The sequence below is a fragment of the Nicotiana sylvestris genome, chromosome 1 (genome assembly GCF_000393655.2).
Source record: "Nicotiana sylvestris chromosome 1, ASM39365v2, whole genome shotgun sequence".
NCBI classification, from domain to species: Eukaryota; Viridiplantae; Streptophyta; class Magnoliopsida; order Solanales; family Solanaceae; genus Nicotiana; species Nicotiana sylvestris.
The window spans coordinates 94,037,067-94,061,159 of NC_091057.1; the positions used below are offsets into that span (position 1 = coordinate 94,037,067).

General features: G+C 37.0%; 3 protein-coding genes across 3 annotated transcripts; 1 reads left to right on the plus strand and 2 right to left on the minus strand.

Annotated features, from left to right (window-relative positions):
* Positions 1-4,970: 4,970 nt before the first annotated feature.
* On the plus strand, positions 4,971-7,166 carry LOC104227967 (pentatricopeptide repeat-containing protein At5g27460). The gene is made up of 3 exons (XM_009780346.2): positions 4,971-5,097; positions 5,193-5,445; positions 5,848-7,166. Exons 1-3 carry the CDS (start codon positions 5,054-5,056, stop codon positions 7,081-7,083), a joined length of 1,533 nt encoding a protein of 510 aa, XP_009778648.1. The 5' UTR covers positions 4,971-5,053; the 3' UTR covers positions 7,084-7,166.
* A 1,689-nt stretch (positions 7,167-8,855) lies between these two features.
* LOC104227968 (glutathione transferase GST 23-like) lies at positions 8,856-9,973 on the minus strand. The gene is made up of 2 exons (XM_009780348.2): positions 9,549-9,973; positions 8,856-9,440 (listed from the first exon to the last, which is right to left on the minus strand). The coding sequence occupies exons 1-2, from the start codon at positions 9,861-9,863 to the stop codon at positions 9,078-9,080; spliced, it is 678 nt and encodes a 225-aa protein (XP_009778650.1). The 5' UTR covers positions 9,864-9,973; the 3' UTR covers positions 8,856-9,077.
* Positions 9,974-16,884: 6,911 nt separating this feature from the next.
* On the minus strand, positions 16,885-22,450 carry LOC104227966 (phosphoribosylaminoimidazole-succinocarboxamide synthase, chloroplastic). Its single transcript, XM_009780345.2, has 12 exons — positions 22,072-22,450; positions 21,484-21,585; positions 21,226-21,355; positions 19,905-19,997; positions 19,715-19,803; positions 19,110-19,190; positions 18,333-18,422; positions 18,159-18,248; positions 17,926-17,976; positions 17,773-17,819; positions 17,535-17,592; positions 16,885-17,268 (listed from the first exon to the last, which is right to left on the minus strand). The coding sequence occupies exons 1-12, from the start codon at positions 22,378-22,380 to the stop codon at positions 17,209-17,211; spliced, it is 1,200 nt and encodes a 399-aa protein (XP_009778647.1). The 5' UTR covers positions 22,381-22,450; the 3' UTR covers positions 16,885-17,208.
* Positions 22,451-24,093: the final 1,643 nt, after the last annotated feature.

The following is a 24,093-nucleotide window of genomic DNA, read 5'->3' on the forward strand; positions in this document are numbered from 1 at the left end:
GACTGTCTATCCTGAAGACGAGGGCACTGACTCATCATATGCCCAAACTCTCCACACTCATAACAACTCCCCAGTGTTGGAGATGGGGAGTGAAGGGAACCCCTAGCACCGGTATGACTAGCAGAAAAATCTGGCATGGAAGAACCCTGGACTGATAGAGCACGAGACGAGCTCTGAGCTGGAAGGGCACTAAGTGATGACTGGCCCTGCTGAGATCTATGATGACCATGACCCGAAGATGCCCCACGGTAACCTAGGTGAGTTGAATGAGCCTGCCTGAAAGAACGGCCTCTGCCCTGCTGGAACTGACCCCTCGAAGGAGAACTGCTGAAGCTACCAGATCACCGAGGCCTCTTGGCCTCCCTCTCCTCCCGCTCCTGCTAGTGAACCAACTCAATCTCACAGGAGATGTCAACAACCTCCTCAAAGGTAGCGCCTATCACCCTCTCTCTAGTCATGAGAATGCGAAGATGATACGTGAGGCCATCAACAAACCTCCTGGTCCTCTCTCGATCTGTGGGAACCATACAAACCGCATGACGGGCTAACTTAGAACACCACATCTCATACTGCATCACTAACATCTCCCCCTGACGCAGCTGCTCAAACTGCCTGCGCAACTCTTCTCGGCGCGACTGCGGTACATACTTTTCTAGGAAGAGAACAGAGAACTGCTGCCAAGTAAGGGGCACTGCACCAACAGGCCTACGCCTCTCATACGCCTCCCATCAAGTGAAGGCAGCCCCAGAAAACTGAAATGTAGTAAATACCACACCACTAGTCTCAAGAATCCCTGCTGTACGAAGCATCCGCTGACACTTATCCAAGAATCCCTGGGCATCCTCGCCCTCTACACCACTGAATGTCGGAGGCTGGACCCTACCAAACCTCTCAAGTTGACGCTACTCATCATCCGGCATAACTGGTACCATAAACTCCTGAGCTGGTGCAACTGGCTGGGCTGGAGGTGCCCCCGGTGTCTGTAATCCCTGCACTACCTGCTCAGGTGTGCGAGCAACGGGAGTTTGGGTGCCTCCCCCTGCCTGGGAAGTAGCTTTGACCGTAGTAACTGAGACCTCCTAAACCAAACCGGTACATACTGATAATATCTGAGCTAAAGCCTCCTCACGATAGGCACAGTTGGTGCCTGCACTGGTGCTGTTGCAACGTCCACAACTGGGACCTGATCGGGAACTGGGGCAACTGGTGGATCTGCTGGCGCTACTCTAGCTGTTCTGCCCCTACCATGGCCTCAACCGTGGCCTCGGCCTCTAGTGGCCCCCGCTTGTGGCACTGGTGGTCGTCTACCCCGTCCGGTAGCTCGTGTCCTCACCATCTGTGAGAGAATAGAATAGCAGAAGTTTAGCACTCGGATCAACAAATTTGCATGACAAGAGTTCCAAGAATGTGAAGTTTTTACTAAAGGTTCTGCAGCCTCTCGAGGATAAGTACACACGTCTCTGTACCGATCCGCGAGACTCTACTAAACTGGCTCATGACTCGTGAGACCTATGTAACCTAGGCTCTAATACCAACTTATCACGACCCTAAATACCGGTCATGATGGCACCTATCATAGTACTAGGCAAGCCGACAACCCATAATCACAACCCATTTACCAATAACCTTAAGCCATTTTTCTAACATAAGTTTAAAATGCGGAATTCATCATAAGAATTAAAAGGACAGAAATATGCGGAAAATCAACATAGCTGATACTACACAGCCCCAACAAATCTGGTGTCACGAGTCTAGAGCCTCTAATACATAACTGAACATCTAGTACATCAAGTTTAGGAAATGTGAAAAATAAACTGGTTAGAGAGGAGAAGACAGGGCTGCGGACGCCAAGCAGCTACCTCGTAATCGCCGGCGAACACTGAATCAGCAGAAAGCCCTCACTCTACCCTTCGGACACCTGGATCTGCACACAAGGTGCAGGGAGTAACGTGAGTACGCCAACTCAGTAAGTAACTAAAGTAAATAAGGACTGAAAGTAGTGACGAGCAGTTCAAAAATATATATAACTGGATAAACAACGAAATAACATGTTCTCTTTACAGTTCAAAAATCAATTTCTGACATAAATCCGTCTCTTTCAGTTTAAAACATTGAAATCAGTTAGTTAACAATAAATCCAGCAGAGGCTATCTAAAAGCAGAATGAAATCAGTGAAAGCATCATAACAAGGCCTCTCGGGCAGCCTCTCAGTCACTTGGGACTCAACTCTCATCACTTAGTACTCACTCTCAGCATTCGGCTCATATATATATATATATATATATATATATATCATAATAACAGAAATTATAGTAACTGCTATGGCGTGCAGCCCAATTCATATATTTATAGTCGACTACGTTCACTGGGATGTGCAGACTCCGGAGGGGCTCCTACAGCACAAGCGTCATATCGCTGCAGCGTGCAGCCCAATCCAATATATATATCGCTGCGGCGTGCAGCCTGATCCATATAAGTATCGTTGCGGCGTGCAGCCCGATCCATGATATATACATATGATATCCTCACAATTGGGTTCTCAACCTCTCTCAGTCATTAACCTCATAGCCTCTCGGGCACAATAATAGAAGGTAGGGATCTCAGCCCAAACAATCCTCACATTTAGGAACAGAGTGATAAAAACCAGCTTTAATCTTTTAAACAGGTAAAAACATGACTGAGGATATAGTTTTTAACAAGTAAAGTGAGGAAAAACAATCGAAATGCCCCTAAGGGTTCTACAGATCGGCACAAGGCCCCAAACATAGCATGCAGACCCTAATACAGTATAAGTGACTTAAACATATAATAATATAGATTTTCAAATCAATTACGCGGCTTAATAGTAGCTACGAGACGGACCAGGTCACAATCCCTACCGGTGCACGCCCACACGCTCGTCACCTAGCATGTGCGTCACCGCTTTTATCAAATTAAGTCAAATACCGGGGTTTTGTACCCTCAGTTCCAGATTTACAATGGTTACTTACATCAAACCGGTGAAAATACTACTCCGCGATGCCTTTGCCCCTCAAATCGGCCTCCACTCGCATCGAATCTATCCAAAATCAGAACGAATACGTCACAATATGCTAAGGGAATAAAGCCCAAGCGAAACAATCGAAAAATACCAAAAATCTCGAAATTAGCAAAACCCAAGCCCCGGGCCCACTTCTCGAAACTCAAAAATTTTCATATCAATAGATTTCTCGTCTCCCCACGAGTTCATACATATAAAGAACACCAAAATCGGGGTTCGAATGACCCCTCAAATCCTCCATTAAAGGCCTCTTAGACTCAAGTTCTAATCCTCCATTTTAGTCCTTTAATCCCATTAATTACAGCCTTAATTCATGAAATTCTACCATAGAAATGTGTTTTGAGTCCAAAATCCTTACCTCAACGAAGTCTCTTTGATTTATCTCTTCAAAATCGCCCAAAGCTCCCAATTCCAAGTTCAAAAATGGTTAAACCCTTCAAAAATCGCGAAGGAAGAAATATATACCTTCTGCCCAGTTTTTTTCGCATCTGCGACACTTTAACCGCACCTACGGTACCGCATTTGCGGTCTACCCTCTGCTTCTGCGGAATTCACTTAAGGGACCAGGCCGTGCTTCTGCGAAATACCTTCCGCATCTGCGACTCCGCAGATGTGGCTAACCTGACCGCTTCTGTGGTCCCTGACCAAATCCTCCTCGCCTGCTTCTGCGGCCAATCTCACGCACATGCGGCGCCGCACCTGCGGTCCCCAAACCGCAGGTGCGAAAACACCAGAAGCAGCAACTTCAGCAGCTGCAATTACACTTCAACTCTTCCGTTAACCATCCGAAATTACCCCGAGGCCCCCGGGACCTCAACCAAAAGCACTAACATAACCCAATACCTTATTCAAACTTGTTCCAATCATCAAAACACCTCAAACAATATCAAATCTATCAAATCACACCGGATTCAAGCCTAAGTTTCTAAAATCTTCCGAAATACGCTTTTGATCAAAAACCCAACCAAACCACGTCCGAATGACCTGAAATTTTGCACACACATCCTAAATGACACAATGCAGCTACTGCAACTCTCGGAATTCCATTCCGACCCTTATATCAAAATCTCACCTATCAACCAGAAATCGCCAAAGTATCAACTTCGCCTATTCAAGCCTAATTCCACTCCGGATCTCCAAAACCCATTCCGATCACACTCCTAACTCCTAAATCACTTCTCGAAGCTAACCGAACCATCGGAACTCACATCCGAGCCCTCTAACACATAAGTCAACGTCCGATTGACTTTTCCAACTTAAACCTTCTTAAAAGAGACTAAGTGTCTCAAACTTCACCAAACTCATTCCGGACTCGATCCGACCAACCCGATATCACAAAATACGGATAACGCAGCATAAGAAAGCAGAAATAGGAAAACGGAGCGGTAACTCATGAGACGACTGGCCGGGTCGTCACACTTGGGCCTCAAACCCCCTAATCTCGGGCTTAAACTGGTAGGCCCGTTTAGGCCAACTACCCATATGGGCTCGCGGTCCAGGGCCGAGCCCGGGCCTAACCGGCCCACTTGCCACCCTTAGTTTGACCATAAATTTTGGCTTCATTTTTTTCAAAAAAATTAAAAACATTGTTTGTTTATGAAATATGATTATGTTTTGGAAAAAATTTAAAAAATTTCAAGTTTCCAAAAACTACCCCCAAAACCAGTTTTTGGAGAAAAAAATTTTCTTCTAGTCACAAAATTTTTCAATTTTTCTTCAAATAAAATATATGAAGAAACACAACTTAAACTTTCGAAAATTACTTTTTAATCCAACAAAACTGTCAATCGAATCTATGTCCGCTAGGGTAGAGGTACAACTTAAGTATATGTTTTAACACATTTAATGAAGGGGTTGAAATGAACAAGATTTCAGACATCGAGGATTAAACTGGATTTTCAAAAAACAAATGATTTCCGCTAAAACACATCCCAAAACCCAAACGAAGCACTCAAAAGGAACAAGAAGTAGCCTATTCACAACATCGGAAGTGAAAGTAGGAAAGCTCTAATAATGCTATTCAAGGTAGTTGGCTTCAATCTTTCAAGATTTCAATGGTACGAAGCACCCTTTTCTCTCTTTATTCCATTTCTGTTGTTTGTACAATCTCTTCACTTCTGAAGAATGGAAATTAAGTACATTTTTTTGGCAGCTCATGGACATGGAGATATGTGTTGTCACGATCATGCTCGAGCTCAGCCAACAAAACGACGCTATTAAACAGCAGTTACCCCAGTGGGTTTGATCTAAAAAGACGAATTTTGAAGGTGGTTTCATCAAGTGGGAACACGGCGAGGAGTGTGCTTCAGAATTGGGTGGATGAAGGCCGTAAAATTTCTGTACCCGAGCTCAGGATCGTTACCCGGCAGCTCGTGAAACAACTTCGTTTCAAACCCGCTCTGGAGGTCTTCTATTCACTCAGAATTTTTTTTTTTAATTAAATAAAATTGTACAATTTCGTATGCTTGGTGCTTGATTATATGATGATTTTTAGTGAGGTTACTTAAGTTAATAATGTGAGTAACATATACTCTCGAGAGTCAAACTTCAATTTGGTCATAGAAATGTTCCACTAATATGTACAAAAGAATTTTCTACTTGTTTGCTTACAATTTTATATACAATTATATACTGCTAATATTTGCTTTATATACTCGATAGAGGAGTACCGGTAAAGATTTGGCATTACCTGTTAATTGTGAAACCTTTTCTTTTGAAATCTCTCTTCTCCTTTTATCCGAGTGTGCATGTAATGAAGCAAGATACATTAAGACAATAATGTATATCTTTATTTTCTTCATTTGCAGATACTTAACTGGATGGAAACTCAACACAGATCTCACATGTTAGCTTCTGATTACGCCATGAGATTGGAACTAACTGTGAAAGAACATGGTAGCACAGAAGCTGAAAGATATTTTGACAGTTTAACAAGCACTTTTTTACGGAAAGCTGCTTCCGTCCCTCTTCTTCGTTGTTATGTTAAAGAAAGGTCCGCTGAGAAGGCTGAAGCTTTCATGCTAAAGATAAACAGGTTGGGACTTGCTCTGAGCCCTCATCTGTTTAATGAAATGATGAAGCTTTATATGGCTACATCTCAGTACCAGAAAGTATTATCTGTCATTTTGCAAATGAAGCAAAACCGAATATCCTTAAATGTTCTCTCCTATAATTTCTGGATGGACGCATGTGGGAAGCTCTCTGGGGTCGAATCAGCAGAGATGGTATACAAAGAAATGCAGAGCAACCAAAATGTAGAAGTGGGATGGACCTCTTTATCTACATTAGCGAATATTTATATGAAAGCAGGACTGACGGATAAGGCCTTTTTGGCCCTAAAAATTGCTGAAAAGAAAATATCCAAAAGTACTCACCGTCCTTACTTCTTTCTCATTACGCAGTATGCTTCCTTGAATAACAAAGATGGAGTACTTCGGGTCTGGGAAGCTTCTAATGCAGTAAATTCTCAGATGACTTGTGCTAATTACATGTGTATTTTGTCATCTTTGGTGAAGCTTGGCGACATGAGAGAAGCCGAGAGAATTTTTGCAGAATGGGAGTCTCAATGCAGGACATATGACATTAGGGTCTCCAACATACTTCTCGGTGGATACATGAGAAATGGATCAGTGGAAAAAGCTGAATCATTACATTATCGCACGTTGGAGAAAGGTGGACGTCCAAATTCTAAAACCTGGGAGATACTGGTGGAGGGCTGGATAAGAAGTCAACAAATGGATAAAGCTATTGATGCCTTGAAAAGTGGTCTTGCTGCTCTAAAACATTATGATTGGAGGCCTTCACCAAGTATTGTTGTCGCCATTGCAGAATATTTCGAAGAAACTAGAAATTTTGAGAATGCTATGGAGTTTCTTAAGACTCTTAGACATTTTCGTCTTGCTAATTTGCAAGTGTACAAGTCATTGCTTAGAATGCAAACCTCAAGAGAAGAAAGTCCACAGGACATCCTTGATATGATGCAGAAGGATGGAATTGACGTGGATGATGAGACCTCTGTCATATGTTCAGGCATTTTGCATTGAGTCTGAAGGTCGCAGTTATATCTACTTTGTGAGAACTGAAAACCCATAGTGGTACTTTAATTGTTCTTTAAAAGTTGACTGTTAGACCTGGCAAAAGATAGGTTACTACGTTGCGTTGTAAGAGAACTTGTTACTATTCCCAATTTTTGTGACACTCCTTTCTTTTTAGTAAGTCCCAAAAAGAATGACACGTTTCTATATTTAGTAACAAATCAACTTCAAATTTTCCTTTTTACCCTTAGTGAGATGATTTCTAGCCATACAAATTTCTATGGTTTATTTTAGACCGCAAGTTTCAAAAGTCTTCCTTTATTACTTAAACTTCGTGCCCAGTCAAACACCGTCACTTAAATTGGGACTTAAACTTCGTGCCCAGTCAAACACCGTCACTTAAATTGGGACGGAGGGAGTATTTTTTGTTTGTCGCTTGGTGCAAAGTTTGAGTTTGTGCTTAAAATATGAAAAGCACAGTGGATGTGATTGATTGAGAGTGCATCATGCAGCGACAGGTAAGTTTTTGTTTGCTTAAGCTACTTTCTTTTTTCATGATTCCCTTTTCACTTGGAAGTTGCTTTATCGGTAACTCTGTAAAACTTATCAAAAAAAATCTGTAAAAATTTATGGCTTCTGCATTTTCTATTGTCTAGCCAGAGTGTAGATTTATTCTACTAACTATTGTTGCTTTTATGATATTTGAATATTTGGGCATTTGATATTCGCGTATAAAATTCTACAAATGATATCTGGAAATCTTACAGAATGCAAAACAACCATCAATGACCTTTTAAGTTTGAAAAATCAATAAACTCTCAAAGCCTTTATCATGATAGATGATTTTACTGCTTACACATAGTTCTGGCTTAAGATTAAGTTGCATCTTTGTCAAATATATCGTTCTTAATTTACTCTGCGCATCGTCTGAGCTTCCTTGGTCCACACCTCAACTTCTCTGAATATTTCTGATTCAATAAATATTGTCTGCAAAATCCTTTTCAACTTTGAAATCTAGTTCTTATTATTTGCACTTTTAGCGTGATTCGGTCTTGCAAGTTTCCTTTGTGGCTCTGTTTAGCCTCTCCCTTTTATGTGAGGAATACTAGTTTTGTCAGTTATGACAGGATGATAAAGCTTCAAGTGGGGTAAGCTTTAGTAAAAGCATGGTTTTGACTTTTTCTGTTGCACTAGTGAACTTCATACACATCGTTGCCTTATTATGATATTTCTTTCATTTTGAGGCTTTTCTGGCGAATTAGCCAAAGAAAGTGGCTCCTAAAATATTTTATCGCTGTATGTTCTGATTCCTACCAAACTAATATGATATTGTATCATGATAAAGATGATATGGATCATTTAATGCTTGGACTGGAATAATATGCTGGTTCTATGACTTGTAATATCTCTATGTTTGTGGTTCTTTGACTTGTTTTATCTTTCCTGATCTGTCTTGCCGGACTGGCTCTCTTACTTGTTTGTTCAAATAGGTGTATGATTACTTATGGATGCGAGCTGAATGTTTAATTTTTTGAATAGCCTTAATAACGGATGGGGGTTGCTTCCTCGTTAATGGTCGATTAAATTATGGTTAAAAGTCTCTGGTCCTTTGTAGCTTTTCATCAATGTATCAGTGCTGGGTCTTTTTACTTCACAGCCCTTCATCCACCTCCCCTCGAACTAAAATTGAATTTGGTTTTTACTCGCCAAAAGTTGAAGGAACTAGTACCTTATAAGGAACTCAAATGCTGTGTGCCATATTGATAATTAGCGACTTGGCCTTATCAAGGTGCAAAGCTCCCAGACAATTTAAAGAGTTGAAGTTTCCTTAATTTTACAGAAAAGGACTATGATATCATAATCATAGATGCTTATACCCTTATTTCCCTACAAAATTATATTTGATGGCAAAATCTTACATGTCATACAAACTCATCTAAAAGATTACATATCATATAATCATATGTAGTAACATCTTCCACCATGGGAACAGATTTTGGAATTCAAGGTGACGCTGAAGCAACCAACATCTTGTGAAATCCTTTGTTATGCTCTAACAATTTGTCTTTGGGTGGTGTACACTCTTTCAGAACAGGAGCAGCTTCGAGGACATTTTCAAACCATGCAACGAGTGAAGGCATTTCCTCTGCATCAATAAGTTTGATATCAACAATCTCCTCAACAATCTGAGCCCAGCATATGATCCAAGCAGATGCAACATCAATGAACCCTATCCTCGAATCTCCAAAAACGCGTTTCTTGTCTAGTTCGCCCTCTAAAAGTTTCAAGTTCTCGCGAGCTTCTTTTGCTATCTTCTGCTGCTCCTCTCCGACCTTGGAGAAAGTACGAAAGATTCCTGGCACACACTGGAAAGAAGGAAAGAGCATAAAATTTTCAGTGAGTGATTTGCTGCAAGATGATAAACTAGTGACAAGAATCCATTCTTTCATATCTGAACATCAGTTATTACCTACCTTGTCATCAATAAATTTTGCCCAGAATCGCGCTTTAGCTCTTTCATAAGGATCTTCAGGGAGGAGGGGATTTTTCTTCCAAGTCTCGTCGATGTATTCAAGTATGACTGATGATTCTGCAATAGGTTTCCCATTATGAACCAGAACTGGAATCTTTTTATGCACTGGATTATACTGCAAGAGCAAAGGACTTTTGTTTGGGAGATCTTCTTCTTGGTAGTCATATTCAACGCCTTTAAGTTTCAGAGCCCAATGAACCCTTAGAGCAAAAGGGCTTGCCCAGTGTCCAAGCAATTTCACTCCCTCACCCTCCATTTGCTGATTCTTGCTTTCACAGAGGCTACTGAACTCTCTACAAGTCTTTTTTGCTGATTCTTGTTATTATAGAGGTACAATTCTTGCTATGCAACCTCAAAAGGGGCCAAGGCTGCTGCCAAATGTGTGAAATAGTGAAGTGATCTTGATAATTATACATTTTTATTGCTGCCGGGTCAAGGTATACCAGCAACATGATTGGTTCTTTGACTTTTAATATTAAGGTAACTTTCCTTGGCCTTTATTAATCTTATCGGAATATGATAATTTCGGTTATCATAATCATGTATAGTTTTGTGATTATTACATCTGGCACAAGTTATTGTTCTCTGTTATAAAATAAAGACTATAAAGTAAAGACAAGTATAGAGAGAAACTGATATATTATTCGAATTCAAACTGATGTACATAATGAACTGAAATCTCTTTTATTTATAGAAGAAAGGAAGCCGTTGTGTAAGCTGCTACTGCAAGCTGCTGTGTAAGCTGCTACGATACCAGATATGGATAATCTTCTACTGAGAGCAATGTTTATCTATAACGGAGTACTGAATGGATAAGCTTATTATACCCGGTATGGATAATCTTCTACCTAGGGTAATGTTTATCCATAACCGGGTACCGAAGTGATAAGTTTCTTCAGGAAGCTTATTTCCAATAGAGTACTAAATAGATAAACATATTTACGGTGGAGTCCCATATGGATAAGCTTTTTCAGGAAGATTATTTACAACGGAGTACTAAATGAATATCCATAATATAATATATTTATAACACTCCCCCTTGGATGTTCATTAAAAGATAATGTGTCTCATTAAAACCTTACTAGGAAAAACCACGTGGGAAAAAATCCTAGTGAAGGAAAAAGAGTACACATATTTAGTAATACGCATTGCTAGGTGCCTCATTAAAAACCTTATAAGGAAAACCCCATGGGAAAAAACCTTAGTAAGGGAAAAAGAGTTGCATCGCGTATTTTACTCCCCCTGATGAAAACCTTGTTTCAAATATTTGAGTCTCCACATTCCAATCTTGTATACCATCTTCTCAAAAGTTGAAGTTGGCAAAGATTTAGTGAATAAATCTGTTGGATTATCACTTGAACGGATTTGTTGCACATCAATGTCACCACTTTTCTGAAAATCGTGTGTGTAGAATAATTCTGGTGAAATGTTCTTCGTTCTATCTCCTTTTATAAATCCTCCCTTTAATAGTGCTATGCATGAAACATTGTCTCCGTATAATATTGTGGGTCTTTTATCACATTCCAACCCACATGTTTCTCGAATGAATCACTGATCTCAATCATATGCACTCCCTGCTTGCCGGTTTGAAATCGAGCTTTATGGGTATCGGATAAATAACCTGCATCTGCATTACCAATACGATCTGCACCACTTTTGTTAGCATTAGCAAGATAAATAAGTGCACCATCTACACCGAGATAGAGTATTTCAGGACCAAGGAGCTCCTCATCCTCTTCTAGAGGTTGGAACGGATCCTTATTCACTTCAAGTGATTGAATATTCATTGGTGTACTTAATGGGTACACTTTGTCCATGTAAAAGTATTTTTAAGACCCTCTTGGAGCTCTTCCGGAGTTCCAATAAGATTTATGTCACCAACATAAATAGCAAGTGTAACAAATTTTGATGACATTTTCTTTATAAAAATACATGGACAAATAACATAATTTATGTAACTTTCTTTCAGCAAATATTTACTGAGGCGATTATACCACACGCGCACAGATTGCTTTAAACCGTACAAAGATCTTTATAATTTGATCGAGTACATTTCTCAAGACTTTGAATTATATGCTTCGGGCATTTTCAATCCTTCAAGGATCTTCATATAGATTTAGCCAAATAAGTCATATAGGTTAAGACTTGTATCTAAATGGTATGACATCTTCAAGTGTCTGGACTGCTAGTCCGATCCTCACAATCTTTTACAATATTGTGCACTATATTGTATTAAATATATCGTCGACGATCATTTTGTGTCAGTTCCGAAGCGACATAACTTGTGGAGATCTCATCACTTTCTTTATTTTCAGGTACCTGAACTTTTTCGGGAGTTTCATGAAATGTTATGTCGTGGGCTCTTCTAGAGCTTATTTCCTCCTCATTTTGATCATTAGCTCCTACTATTTTTCAAGGATTGTTACCTTTGGAACCGATTGGTCTACCACGCTTCATGCGTACAGTAAACTCTATCCTTCAGGGACTTTAATTTTAATAGGAGCATTTGCAGCTGAAATATGATATTTAATTTTGGATCAGCAAATGCTTCTGGCATTCGACTTGAATTATCTTCTAAGTGAGGATCATGATAATTCGATTCATATAGCATATTTTTCAACTGTTTATTCCATCCCCCAAATGTTAGAAAAACTAACATATATCCCCAATCATCTTTGGGAAACATATCTTTGTGTATTATGGTAGAGAAATTAATCATATACCACACAACAAAAGATAGTAAAAATATTTGGTTTCTGATCCTAAACCAATTGTGAAGGGAGGACTTATCATATATTGTTGATCTGATGCATACAAGTGCTGCTATATGCAATTTAGAAAATCTTAGACCAACACATGAAGCTTTGTTCTCATAAGCAATGGTTTAGCCATTAATAGGAGGTATTCAATGCTAAACCAGCTTGGATATAAACCAGCATTATCAAGATGAACTGTCTTGATTTCATAATCTGAAAATTATGCTCTTAATCGAGAAAAGCAATTCCAAATGTCAAACTGCAGGTTGACAATAATTACACATGTAACCATCTCATATATGCACCTATAAGTGGTTCACATGATAGGTGAACGGACCCATATTCACCTTTTATATATTTTAGAATCAGGGGTCTTAGTCCCAACTTTAGCCGGTATAACTAATTTATTATGAGAACAAGCAGCACAAGAGAATTCTTGAAGAATCTTCTGGTTCTTCAGTATATGCTTATCAGAATTGTCAAATAGCTCATTTAAAAATGGCAAATGAAAACTTCAAGTTTTTCATGACATGTGCTATCTCTTAGTAAACTTCTAGTTTACTATGGCATGAACTTTTGCATTAGTAAACTTCTAGTTTACTATGATACATGATGTAGTACAAATTAAAGAATAAGGCGAGTAACTTCTCACATACATATTATTTTACCCCCTATGATTGTGGAAACATGAAGATTTTCAATCTTTCAGTCATATGTAATCTCAATATGATAGTCCTCTATATTAGTAAACTTCAAGTTTACTACAACATATGTTTTGACCATAATCATATAATATGAATGACATGTTTGTATATAAGCTCTTCAAGAGCCTTCATTCATTATCCATAATCTAATATTTATCAGATACTACTGGTGTCATATGTCTTCTAGACAAACAATTAGCTCTTCAGGAGTTGTTAATATATTTTGTACTATCAAATATTACTCAGACACTTCTGGTATTATGAGAGAAAATCATAATCAAATGAATATTATAAAGACAATTCTAAATTTATGAATGTTAGAAATTAAGAATTTCAGTATTTCTATCACTAACTTTGTGACAACTATCTCATTCAGGGAGAAGCGCCATTAACATCTGAATATTTTATATCAAAGTGGTAACCATATAGTCATTACATCCTTCAGGGAAAGATACACGTTGTGAGCACGTGATTTTTGCTCCACAAGAAATACTCCAAAAGAAATCAAGATAAAATAATTTTTTCCTTTATACGAAATGTTGAGAGTTTTTCGTGGCATGTTGTTAATTATCTGTATTTACCTGTGCATGTTTGTTTTCATTTTATTAAAGGAAAAATACAAAATATATTTTCGCCTCTGGTGGTCCTAACACATAGTATAAACTTATACTGCTTTTCCTCGATTCGGGATTAAATCAGTGACTTGGGACACCACAAATCTCCCAAGTGGCGACTCTGAATTTAATAAATAAATCTCGTTTCGATTGTCCTTTAATTGGAAAAACTCATTTACGCCCTTGTGGGCGCGGGGGAAAAAGGAGGTGTGACACATGTGTTGTTATTTTCTTCGGGGAACTCGATAACTAACCATAACATATTAGTGTGGTTGTAGTAGAAAGCATTCTACAAGAATACTTTTGCTTTGGAATAATATTTAATAAAATTATCCAAGATATTTTACGTACAACGGGTACGTGCGACAATAGTCTTTATGCCACAAAAATAAGATTTATATCCTTTGTTATTCTACCTCTTCAGGAGGTGAGTTGTGTTGTTTCTTCATTCACTTCAGGGAATGAAAATGTGCTTCAGAAATAATTTTGAATAGCTTATTATTTTATTTAAGCACAGAAAGACACAGTTTCATAATATTATCCTGATTCAGGAGAAAATTTCAATTGTGTTACTTCTTCAGGAGCAAATTTAAAATACGAAAAAAATTGAGTATATATTCTCCCAATCATATTACCTCTTCTGGAGGTGAATCGTAATATATTTACATCAATAGCGCGCTCATATTTACGACTTTATTAATATTGTCACATTCACTTCAGGGAATGGTTAATATTTATAAAAAATTCTCATCCTTCAGGAAATCGAACATAATTATCTAAACGCGCATTAATCACATCAAATTGTGATGTTTCAACCTCTTTTGAAATATTTACTACTTCAGGAGCAAATTGAGGCGAACGTAATATAGAGAATATTTATGAGCTTATCTTTAATTGTAACCATAGAAAGCCTAAATTATCATTTCTGATGGTCATAAGTAATATACCACTTCAGGTGGTTAACCAATTTAGTTACAATACTATATAAAATATATAATCACTTCTAGTGATCTTACGTTTCTCATGAACTCTACTAGAGTTCAAGCGATGCTCGGCAGGAGCAAATTTGGTGCCTCCCAAAATATTTATCACTCTTAGTGATAATAGGAAGATTGGATGGATTTAAGAAAAATCACCTTTTGGAGGTGACAAATCCCTTTCAATTGTTAGCTATATGCATCTACTGATGCAATATTTCTCGCTTACATGTTATACACGTTTGCTCTTTAGAATACTTTTAATAGCTAAGATAAGTAATTAATTAAACAAATAATACATGATACCTCCAAGCAATAGATGCTTCGGCATCGAACAATCATAATAGTTGAAAATACACAAGCTAAGCCTTTGATTTCTCCAACGATGTAGAGGCTTGCTTTTCTTCCAGATTTTCTATGTTGGACACCATCTATTAGTTTCCTCAGTATTGTGACTTTGAATTACTTCTTATCCTGAAATAGAAAAACTAAATTCAAAGTAAGTGCTCGATATGGCAGAGTCTCGTGCTGATAACGTGTTATAAAATAAAGACTATAAAGTAAAGACAAGTATAGAGAGAAACTGATATATTATTCGAATTCAAACTGATGTACATAATGAACTGAAATCTCTTCTATTTATAGAAGAAAGGAAGCTGTTGTGTAAGCTGCTACTACAAGCTGCTGTGTAAGCTGCTATTACAAGCTGCCGTGTAAGCTGCTACGCAAGCTGCTGTGTAAGCTGCTACTGCAAGTTGCTGTGTAAGTTGCTACTATACCAGATATGGATAATCTTCTACTGAGAGCAATGTTTATCCATAACGGAGTACTGAATGGATAAACTTATTATACCCGGTATGGATAATCTTCTACCTAGGATAATATTTATCCATAATCGGGTACCAAAGTGATAAGCTTCTTCAGGAAGCTTATTTCCAATAGAGTATTAAATAGATAAATATATTTACGATGGAGTCCCATATGGATAAGCTTCTTCAGAAAAATTATTTACAACGGAGTACTAAATGAATATCCATAATATAATATATTTATAACATTCTCCTTATTTTTATCTTCGGGATGTCCAAGAAAATACAATAGTGTTTGCATTTCAAAAATATCATAAAGTTATACTATCTTGAAGCATTTTCTGGAAGCAATTACAAGTCAAAAGGTGACACCTGGAGAAATACTACTGTCCGTAACTCAAATCTCAAGGATAATTAGAAAAAGAAATAGGAAATTTTACCTCCTATAGCAAAGGTATATAAATCAAAATTATTTTAAAATATAATTTTCTATAGCTTCCTTTATATTTTATAGCAAAATAAGTATTTATGGTATATGCTACCATTGAGGCATGAAATATGCTATTTGTTTTTTCCTCTCTTAGACAGCTGGACTGCCCTGATTTTAGGTACTTTTTACTGTTGTATTCATGAATACAGCAGCGCGAATACATGTGAATACATGCGCGTACAACTGGACTGCCCTGATTTTAGGTGCTTTTTACTGTTGTATTCATGAATACAGCAACACGAATACATGTGAATACATGCGCGTACAGCTGAACTGCCCTGATTTTAGGCATTTTTTGATGCGGTATTCATGAATACATGGCGCGCGTGCAGCTGAACTACCCTAACATTAGGCGCTTTTTACTATTGTATTCATGAATACAACAACGCGAATACATGTAAATACATGCGCGTACAACTAGACTGCCCTGATTTTAGGCGCTTTTTGCTGCTGTATTCATGAATACATGGCGCGAATACATGTAAATACATGCACGTACAGCTGAACTGCCCTAATTTGTAGACGCTTTTTGTTGTTGTATTCATAAATACAGCAGCGGAAATACAGCGAATACACTAACATAACAACTAAATAGTAGTTATAGGAAGTAATTATGTATATGATAGCTATAGGAAGTTAATAGCTACTAAACAATAGTGATTTCTAAAAATTCCTCAAAAAAATATCTCAAGGATAATTAAAATCTAAAACTCTAGAAGTTCTACATAAAACAAATATTTTTGCAATTTAAACCAATTTCCACCATTTTGTTGGATTCCTTGATTTAAGCACCTTCTAACAACCATTCGTCTCTTTTTCTACCTTTAATGATTGGACAGGCTTAACTTCACTTCACGCAAAACAGCTATACAAGTAACTGAGATCCACTGAATAAGGTCAATAACATACAGTTGCTGAGACCATCACTCAAAAATGTGTTAAGAAATAAATTAGCGACCAAATATGTGAGTTTGCTTACATTGTTTGTCCCAAGTCCAGATAAAACAGGCAGGCTGCGGATAAAAATTGTAAATTTATGAACCCCAACTTACTTGGGATTGAAGCATAATTTTGTCATATGCGCGTTACATAGTAATACAACATTGACTAACTTCCTTGATATCAAGCTGACATTACAATCCTTCAAAATATACGCAAGATACAGTTCTTCAAATTATTCCCAAATGTCAGAGCAGAACATATTGGTTCCACCTCATTAAACTTGCACAAGAAGTTTCCTATTTGATGCTATTACTGCAAAGATGACAAAGCCTGTGAAACATTTCTCGAGATTCGATCATGAACTGGCTCCTGCATGAAGAACTTTCAGTAACGAGTGATTTTATGGTGTGCCTCGCACAACTGACATTAGTTGTGTGAGGCATCTTTTTATCTCACACATTTGTGCACCCATATCTTACACATTTGGATCCACAAAATTCTGGGACCACAAAGTTATGAGACAAAAAAGAGGCCTCACACAACTAGTGTGAGTTGTGTGAGGCACAAAATAAAATTTTTCTTCAGTAACTGTTGTATTCAGACAATAATAGTAATTGTTTTCTATTCAGCATTACCTTTGTCCCAGGCATCTCGAATCTTGAATTTGTTATCGTCTCGAACAGGAAAATGTATCTGTTAGTAAAGTGGAAATCAGCACTAATAACTGAAACATTAAGAATGATAACTGTAAGACATCTTTGCAGCTTTGCTACAAGTAGATGACAGCCAAGTGAAGTTTCAGCGCACTATTAGCTAAAAAGGAATGGAGGCATTGCCTCTACAGTGATAACATGAAAAGACATGGAACCATACCGCCAAGCTAATTCAGAGACAAGTTCTTCTGGAGCATCAGGTAAGACCTAAGCAGGAAAATTGATTTTTTTGGATTAGTGCAGTTCGAATACGAGTGTTATCTGAATACCAAGGAAACGAGAGGAAATAAAATGCCCATTTCCTACAGATTACCTCATCCTCGTATGGGTTGCAATGATTTTTGAACCACAGCCTCAAGAATTCCTAGTCAAATATTGTAGTAAATGTCAGCATATTGCAAGGACAACATACTCGGAAATCATAAGCTAACTGGGAAAAACAAAGTAAAAGTATAATTATAGTTTTCTACTTCCCTAATCCACTTAAGATAAATGCATGAGCATGTATCTAAGACGTAATGATTAAGTTTCAATCATGTAAGAAACCTTGTCGATATTTTCAGGCTCAAGACCACTCTGAAAGCGTTCCTGGTAAGAATGAGCAATCCAATATCTGCTTGAGTCAGGTGTATGTACCTAAAAGTAGGAAGCAGATGATCAGGCCTTGAAGTGAGAAAAGTAGTATCACTGTCAAAGAGGAACTAGGAAACTTACGCTTACCTCATCAATCAAATAAATTTTACCATCAACTCCCTTTCCAAATTCATATTTGGTGTCCACCAATATCAGACCATGATCCAATGCTACACGCTGCAATGTGAAGGTTAGTGAAGACAACTGAACAGTGAGGTATAATATTGTCTAATTGCATTCTACAGCTAAGACAGTATATACATCAGAAACTCTAACCATTAGTGTTTTAGAAGGCTAAGGAGCAGGGCAAGTATTTTGCCTATCATGACACGTTTAGCCCAACGAACTTTTTAAGTTCCAATACTTCTAAAAATAAGAAGAATATTCCAAAAATAGATTAAAATATAAAAACTTATGGAAAATAGATTAAAACTTGTGAAAAGTTCCAAACCAAATAATGTATGAGAATTGATTTAACTATCTATGTATAATAATAAATGTCGATTATGGGGCATGCCACATTTTTTATAATAACAAAGAGGCATGCTACTTATTTGTCCATACGGAATGGAACTTCGAAATTCCAAGATCGTCACTGCGGAAAATTAACTAAGAAGAAAAAAGAAAGAAAAGCTTTGATCTCCACAATCATTAACCTATTGCACAGCACAAACTAAAGCCATTTGATAAGAAACATCATGAACTTGAAATTAAGGAATAGGGATGATATTGAAGTGAGATCATTCCATCGTTGGTTCAGCGAATTTGAGTAAAAGAGACTGGTATATTAACAATTAATAGGAGAAAGAAGCATGATAAGAATCCCAAGTAAAATAATTGATAAACATAATATAAACTGATTACCTGGCCAAACTCAAATAAGCTCGTCGCCTTCCTACTCACTTCGTCATAATCAGCTTGAGTCATAAGCCCGAGTTGAACTATCTGCAGTTTAAATTGCTCAGGACACTTAAGCCATCTTTGCTTACAACAAAGTTCAGCAATTTGGTAAAGACAACAAATGTGCTACAAGAGAAAAATCTAGTAGTATTATCATCTATTGTCTACTATAAGTTTTAGCTTGTCAGCCAAATATATTGCAGATAAAGTGTCATTCTCACTTCCAAATCAACATTTATTCTGTGTTATGACAGATATCAAAATCCCCAGGCTTTGGCATGAAAATGCTCAAAAAGCTAGAAAATCTGCCTATAACATCAAAGCGACCAACCAGATTCCGACAAACACCACCAAAATACCAAGATGTAAAACAGAAAGATGGAAATACAATCTTTCAAGAACATGTCCAGCTAGTCATTTTTTCATAATTTCATCCATTATATCTTATGCTAATTCTCATCAAATTTTAAGAAATTTAACTCATTCTTTTATAAAACAGCAAATAGAAATAAAGAAAGACTAGTAGAGAAGTAAGAAGTAAAAGAAAAAAGGAGAGTGAAAATACAGACCTCATCTGGTGTTACAGGAACATCATGATCTGCTGCTTTAGTTGTCGGTGTGAGTATATTTTCTTGAAGCTTTTGATTTTTCACCAAGCCTGTAAAATATAAGAAGAACAAAAATCAAGGAAACAAATAAAAAGAAGAGGACAAAAAGCTAAATGAAAATGGTGGCATTCATGCATTATACAAACCACACCATCTGGAAGGCTGTTGCCGCAATAATTCCGAACCCCTTTATTGTAGACTGTCCAGAGTGATGTATCAGTGCTTCCAGTAACATACCCTCTTACTAGAAAAAGAAGATAATGTTAATACCTGAAGTCACGGCTTTGTTGATGTACAATAACAAGACAGTCACCAACAAACATAAACTAACATGAGAAGTAGATAGTAACCTAATACAAAAAGCTTTGAGAAGCTATCATTTATTTTTAATTCCACTAAAAGACACAGTTGAAAACTTGAAAGCATACTTGTCAAAACAAATGGAAGCATAAAAGTCAGATGCTTATTAGGAGGTTTTGAGCTTACATATTTAAAATGACATCTAAAAGAATTTCAATGGCATTAATTACTAAGAAGTAGCACGGGAAAAAAATATTACTGATGTATATTTACAATATAATACAAGAAGTCTTATTTACAACTATACATATTACTCCTATTCCAATGTGCGACTATACATATATATATACAATTACAAAGACTCACCATTGATTAGGTCCCTTACTAGCACTAAGGATGCTTCAAATTGACATCTAAAAGAATTTCAATTGCACAAATTGCAAAGACTTACCTTCAATTAGCACCCTTCCTCCCAAAGAAGAGAAAGGAAATGCTGAGTAGGATAACTATAGTAGTGGCTCATATGTGTGCCAGAGCGAGATTCAAACACGTAGCTAGCCCTTCAGCATTTTCCTCACAGTGAGAAATCATATGATAGTCCAACTATTATGTTCTTTAAACTATGTCAAATTTGTTCTTTTGTTTTACCTCTTTTTTCCTTCATTGGGAGGTGTGGATCAGAGGCAAATTCAGGATTTGAACTTTATAGGTTCGAGTATGGAATTCTAACACAACATTTGATTTGATGGGTCCGAAATCAATTAATTGTACTTATTTAGTAAATTTTCTAACATATACAAAGTTTGAGCAAAAGCTATTTGAACCCATACCTTAACCTCTACATCCTCCCCTGGTAGGGGTGGGGTGGAGGTGGGAGTTCGGTAAACCATGCTAAGCTTGTAAAGCCATTAAAGGAAAATTTTGCCACTAAGCATATAAGCACCATAGAGCAAGAAGTGCCCAGATTGAGAATAACAAAGAGAGTTAACTTCCATTGTTTCTAAACATGCAGGTCCAGAAAATATAACACAAACTGACAATTTGGCTGACTTCAACAATTGCCTCACTACTATACATGTAGTGAGGAACCTAACCACACATAAAGCTCATTATATTTTGGTCGAACAGTGAATCAATTTTGCAGATAATACCACTATATGGTAGAAACTCACCAACAAACTCAACAGGGAAAACCGAACACTTCCTCGCAATAGTTACATTCCGATCAGGCACTGATACCACTGCATTAGGAGTAATATGTTGAGTTTTATTAAACCACCATAAACTTGTCTCATTAAGGACCTGCGTACCCAGAGTGTAACTACGTTAAAGATTGAAGATAGTGATCATATTATACTTATTACTAATTGCATAATATCAATACATTCTTCACATAAGCTACCTTGTAACAGGAATAATAAAAATATTACCTGGCCTTTGAAGGGGATGGAAGCAAGAATTCTGTCAAATGCGCTTTGCCTATCTGTTGTCACCATTACAAGGTAATCCCCTCCATCATATATATCTCTAACCTTCAAAGCACATGAAATTTGTCATATGTGCAAAAAAAAGAATCATAATTCACTACTATGAACATAAATTTTTTGATAAAGTTGTCAACTTTCCAACAAGAAAATAAAATCCCTTTTAGCAAAACTATGCATTTACACTTCGGGACAATGTTCCAGCATCCCACATACTTATCTGTCACACTCTGCTAGCTAACAGAGAAAAATAGTAAATAGAAACACTAATAGATAATCCCCTCCATCATATATATATCTATGACGGTCATATACACATGCAATTTGTCATATATACATTCGTGAATAAAACACATTATTTCAAAACTTCGCATATAAATTTGGGATAAAGTTGTCAACTTTCTATCAAGGAAATAAAATCCCTTTATCAAAACTATGCGTTTAAACTTTTGGAAAAAGTTCCAGCACCCTACATATTTATCTGTTACATTCTGCTAACTAAAAGAGAAAAATACAAGTACTAATATTTATTACCTTGCCTCTGATTTTGGACCGGAGTGCAGATACAGTTAAATCAAGATGGGTTTCGGAGAGGCAATTAGATATTGAACTTTTGATAGCGTTCATGACTTCTTCCTTGTGCTCATTGTTGGTTAATGCTATATGGGGCAGTGGGTTTTGCTGCTGGCTTGACATAGTGGATGAAGTGATTGATGGGTATTTCTTCAATTTCGAAATTTTTCGAGATGCTGTTTGTGAGAATGAGAAGATTGGTTTGCTGATAGAGTGAAGGTTAGTGTTTAGGGTTCTGGGAGGGTTTAAGGCTGGCAAATGATGAGCCATCGTTTTCCCCCTTCTTTCCTTTCTCCTTTCTGAGGTTTGTGCTGTAGGGGTTTAAAACTTGAGCTTACTATAGTTAGTATAAAAGAGAAACAAAAGAAAAGGGAACAAGGAAAAAAGAGAATAAGTGGGCGTTTGGCATAAGAATTGTAAATTCCGGGAAAAAAGTGGCCAAAAAATAATAAATTAAAGTGGAAATGTTATTTGAAAATTAGAGTTTGTGTTTGGATATAAATATAATTTTGATTTTTTTTTTATTTTTTGTGAGTGATCTGAGTGAATTTTGAAAAATATCTTATTAGAATTTTTTAAAATTTTCAAAATTTATCTTTTTCTATATTTTCAAAAATAGTTTAAAAATACTCTCTATTATACTATTTGACTATCTGAATTCCCACTGATTTTTTATGATTCAAAAATATCCCTCAATTTGACGTAATGTCACGCGACTTCCTAGTTCCCCAAATTCAAATAACCCAACACTTTTTCTATTACGCGATTCGCTTAATTTAAACCCAGAACCTGATCCAAACACCCCTAACTTAAATACATATAAACCAAAAAATACTAAAAATTAATGTTCTAAAAAAGCCAGATTTTTACTTTAATTCATAAATGAAAGGGTATTGGATCTCTTTTTAGGTTTAGATGTGTTTTAAGTTTCGAGCATTTTGATCGGGTTCCGAGTTTAAATTAATCGAACCATAGAAAAGGAGTTGGGTTATTTGAATTTGGTGAAGCCATGTGGCAGTCCTTCAAATTTATGGGTATTTCTTAATTATAGTATAATGATATGGATTCAGATAGCCAAATAGTATAACATAGTATATTTTAAAACTATTTTCAAAAATGTTGGCCCAAGTATAGGTGAAGTTTTGAAGACTGATAAAAGAACTCAGACATGGACCAGGTCCATCTTGTGAAGCACAGTCATGATCAACCCAAACATGTGAGATGCACGTGAAGGAGATAAATCTAACTTATCAGAAGTAATATCTCCTGATCTGATCGAAAAGGTTGCATATTGGATAAGGAGAAAAAGACTCCTTACACGAAGAAAACACGGTTTAGGAAGAATATAGTGTTAGAGTATGAGATCAACTAGAACTCTTCTTAAGAGTAGCATTTGAATCCCAGTCAATCTCTAATTACTAACCCATTAAATATCAGTGTTGTTCTCTTTTACAGGTAATGCACATAAGCAGAAGTTAAACTTAAATTGAGAGAAAGAGCAAGGCGATTTTGCAAGCAATTTATGTGTGATTCAAGCGTGCAATCCTGAAGCTACTTGCACAAGATAGAAGAACCAGTTCCAAGTGTCTATCTTTTATTCTAGTTCAACTGTAGTATGTGATTTTAAATTGTATCTTTCAGCTTTTATAGAAGCAATTGTATTTAGGTACCTAGAGTGTTCAAGTTAGAGTTAACTTGAAGTTGTCGCAACAGTTGAGGCTGTGTGCAACAACGAGATTAGAGTTAATCTTAGGTTTACAAAAGAGATTTTGTAAATGCAGTTTTTGGCTCAGTGATTTTAGTGGAAGTTTGGGAAAATCCTACTGAGTAGTAGATCATGGTTTTTTTACCTTTTGAGCCAGGTGTTTTTCACGTAAAACACCCAATTGTTTTACACCCAATTGCTTTTTTCTCCAAAGCTTTAACTCACCAATTCTCTCAAGAAATCATCTACAATGACAAACCCATAAGACAACCCTGGAA

Coding starts and splice junctions, on each gene's coding strand:
- LOC104227967 (XM_009780346.2), top strand. CDS start 5,054: ATGCTATTCAAGGTAGTTGGCTTCAATCTTTCAAGATTTCAATG. Junction 5,098..5,192: donor AATCTTTCAAGATTTCAATG/GTACGAAGCACC, acceptor TTTTTTTGGCAG/CTCATGGACATGGAGATATG. Junction 5,446..5,847: donor GTTTCAAACCCGCTCTGGAG/GTCTTCTATTCA, acceptor CTTCATTTGCAG/ATACTTAACTGGATGGAAAC.
- LOC104227966 (XM_009780345.2), bottom strand. CDS start 22,380: ATGGCTCATCATTTGCCAGCCTTAAACCCTCCCAGAACCCTAAACACT. Junction 21,356..21,483: donor CCATCCCCTTCAAAGGCCAG/GTAATATTTTTA, acceptor CTGGGTACGCAG/GTCCTTAATGAGACAAGTTT. Junction 18,249..18,332: donor AAATTTATTTGATTGATGAG/GTAAGCGTAAGT, acceptor TCCTACTTTTAG/GTACATACACCTGACTCAAG.
- LOC104227968 (XM_009780348.2), bottom strand. CDS start 9,863: ATGGAGGGTGAGGGAGTGAAATTGCTTGGACACTGGGCAAGCCCTTTT. Junction 9,441..9,548: donor CAAAATTTATTGATGACAAG/GTAGGTAATAAC, acceptor CCTTCTTTCCAG/TGTGTGCCAGGAATCTTTCG.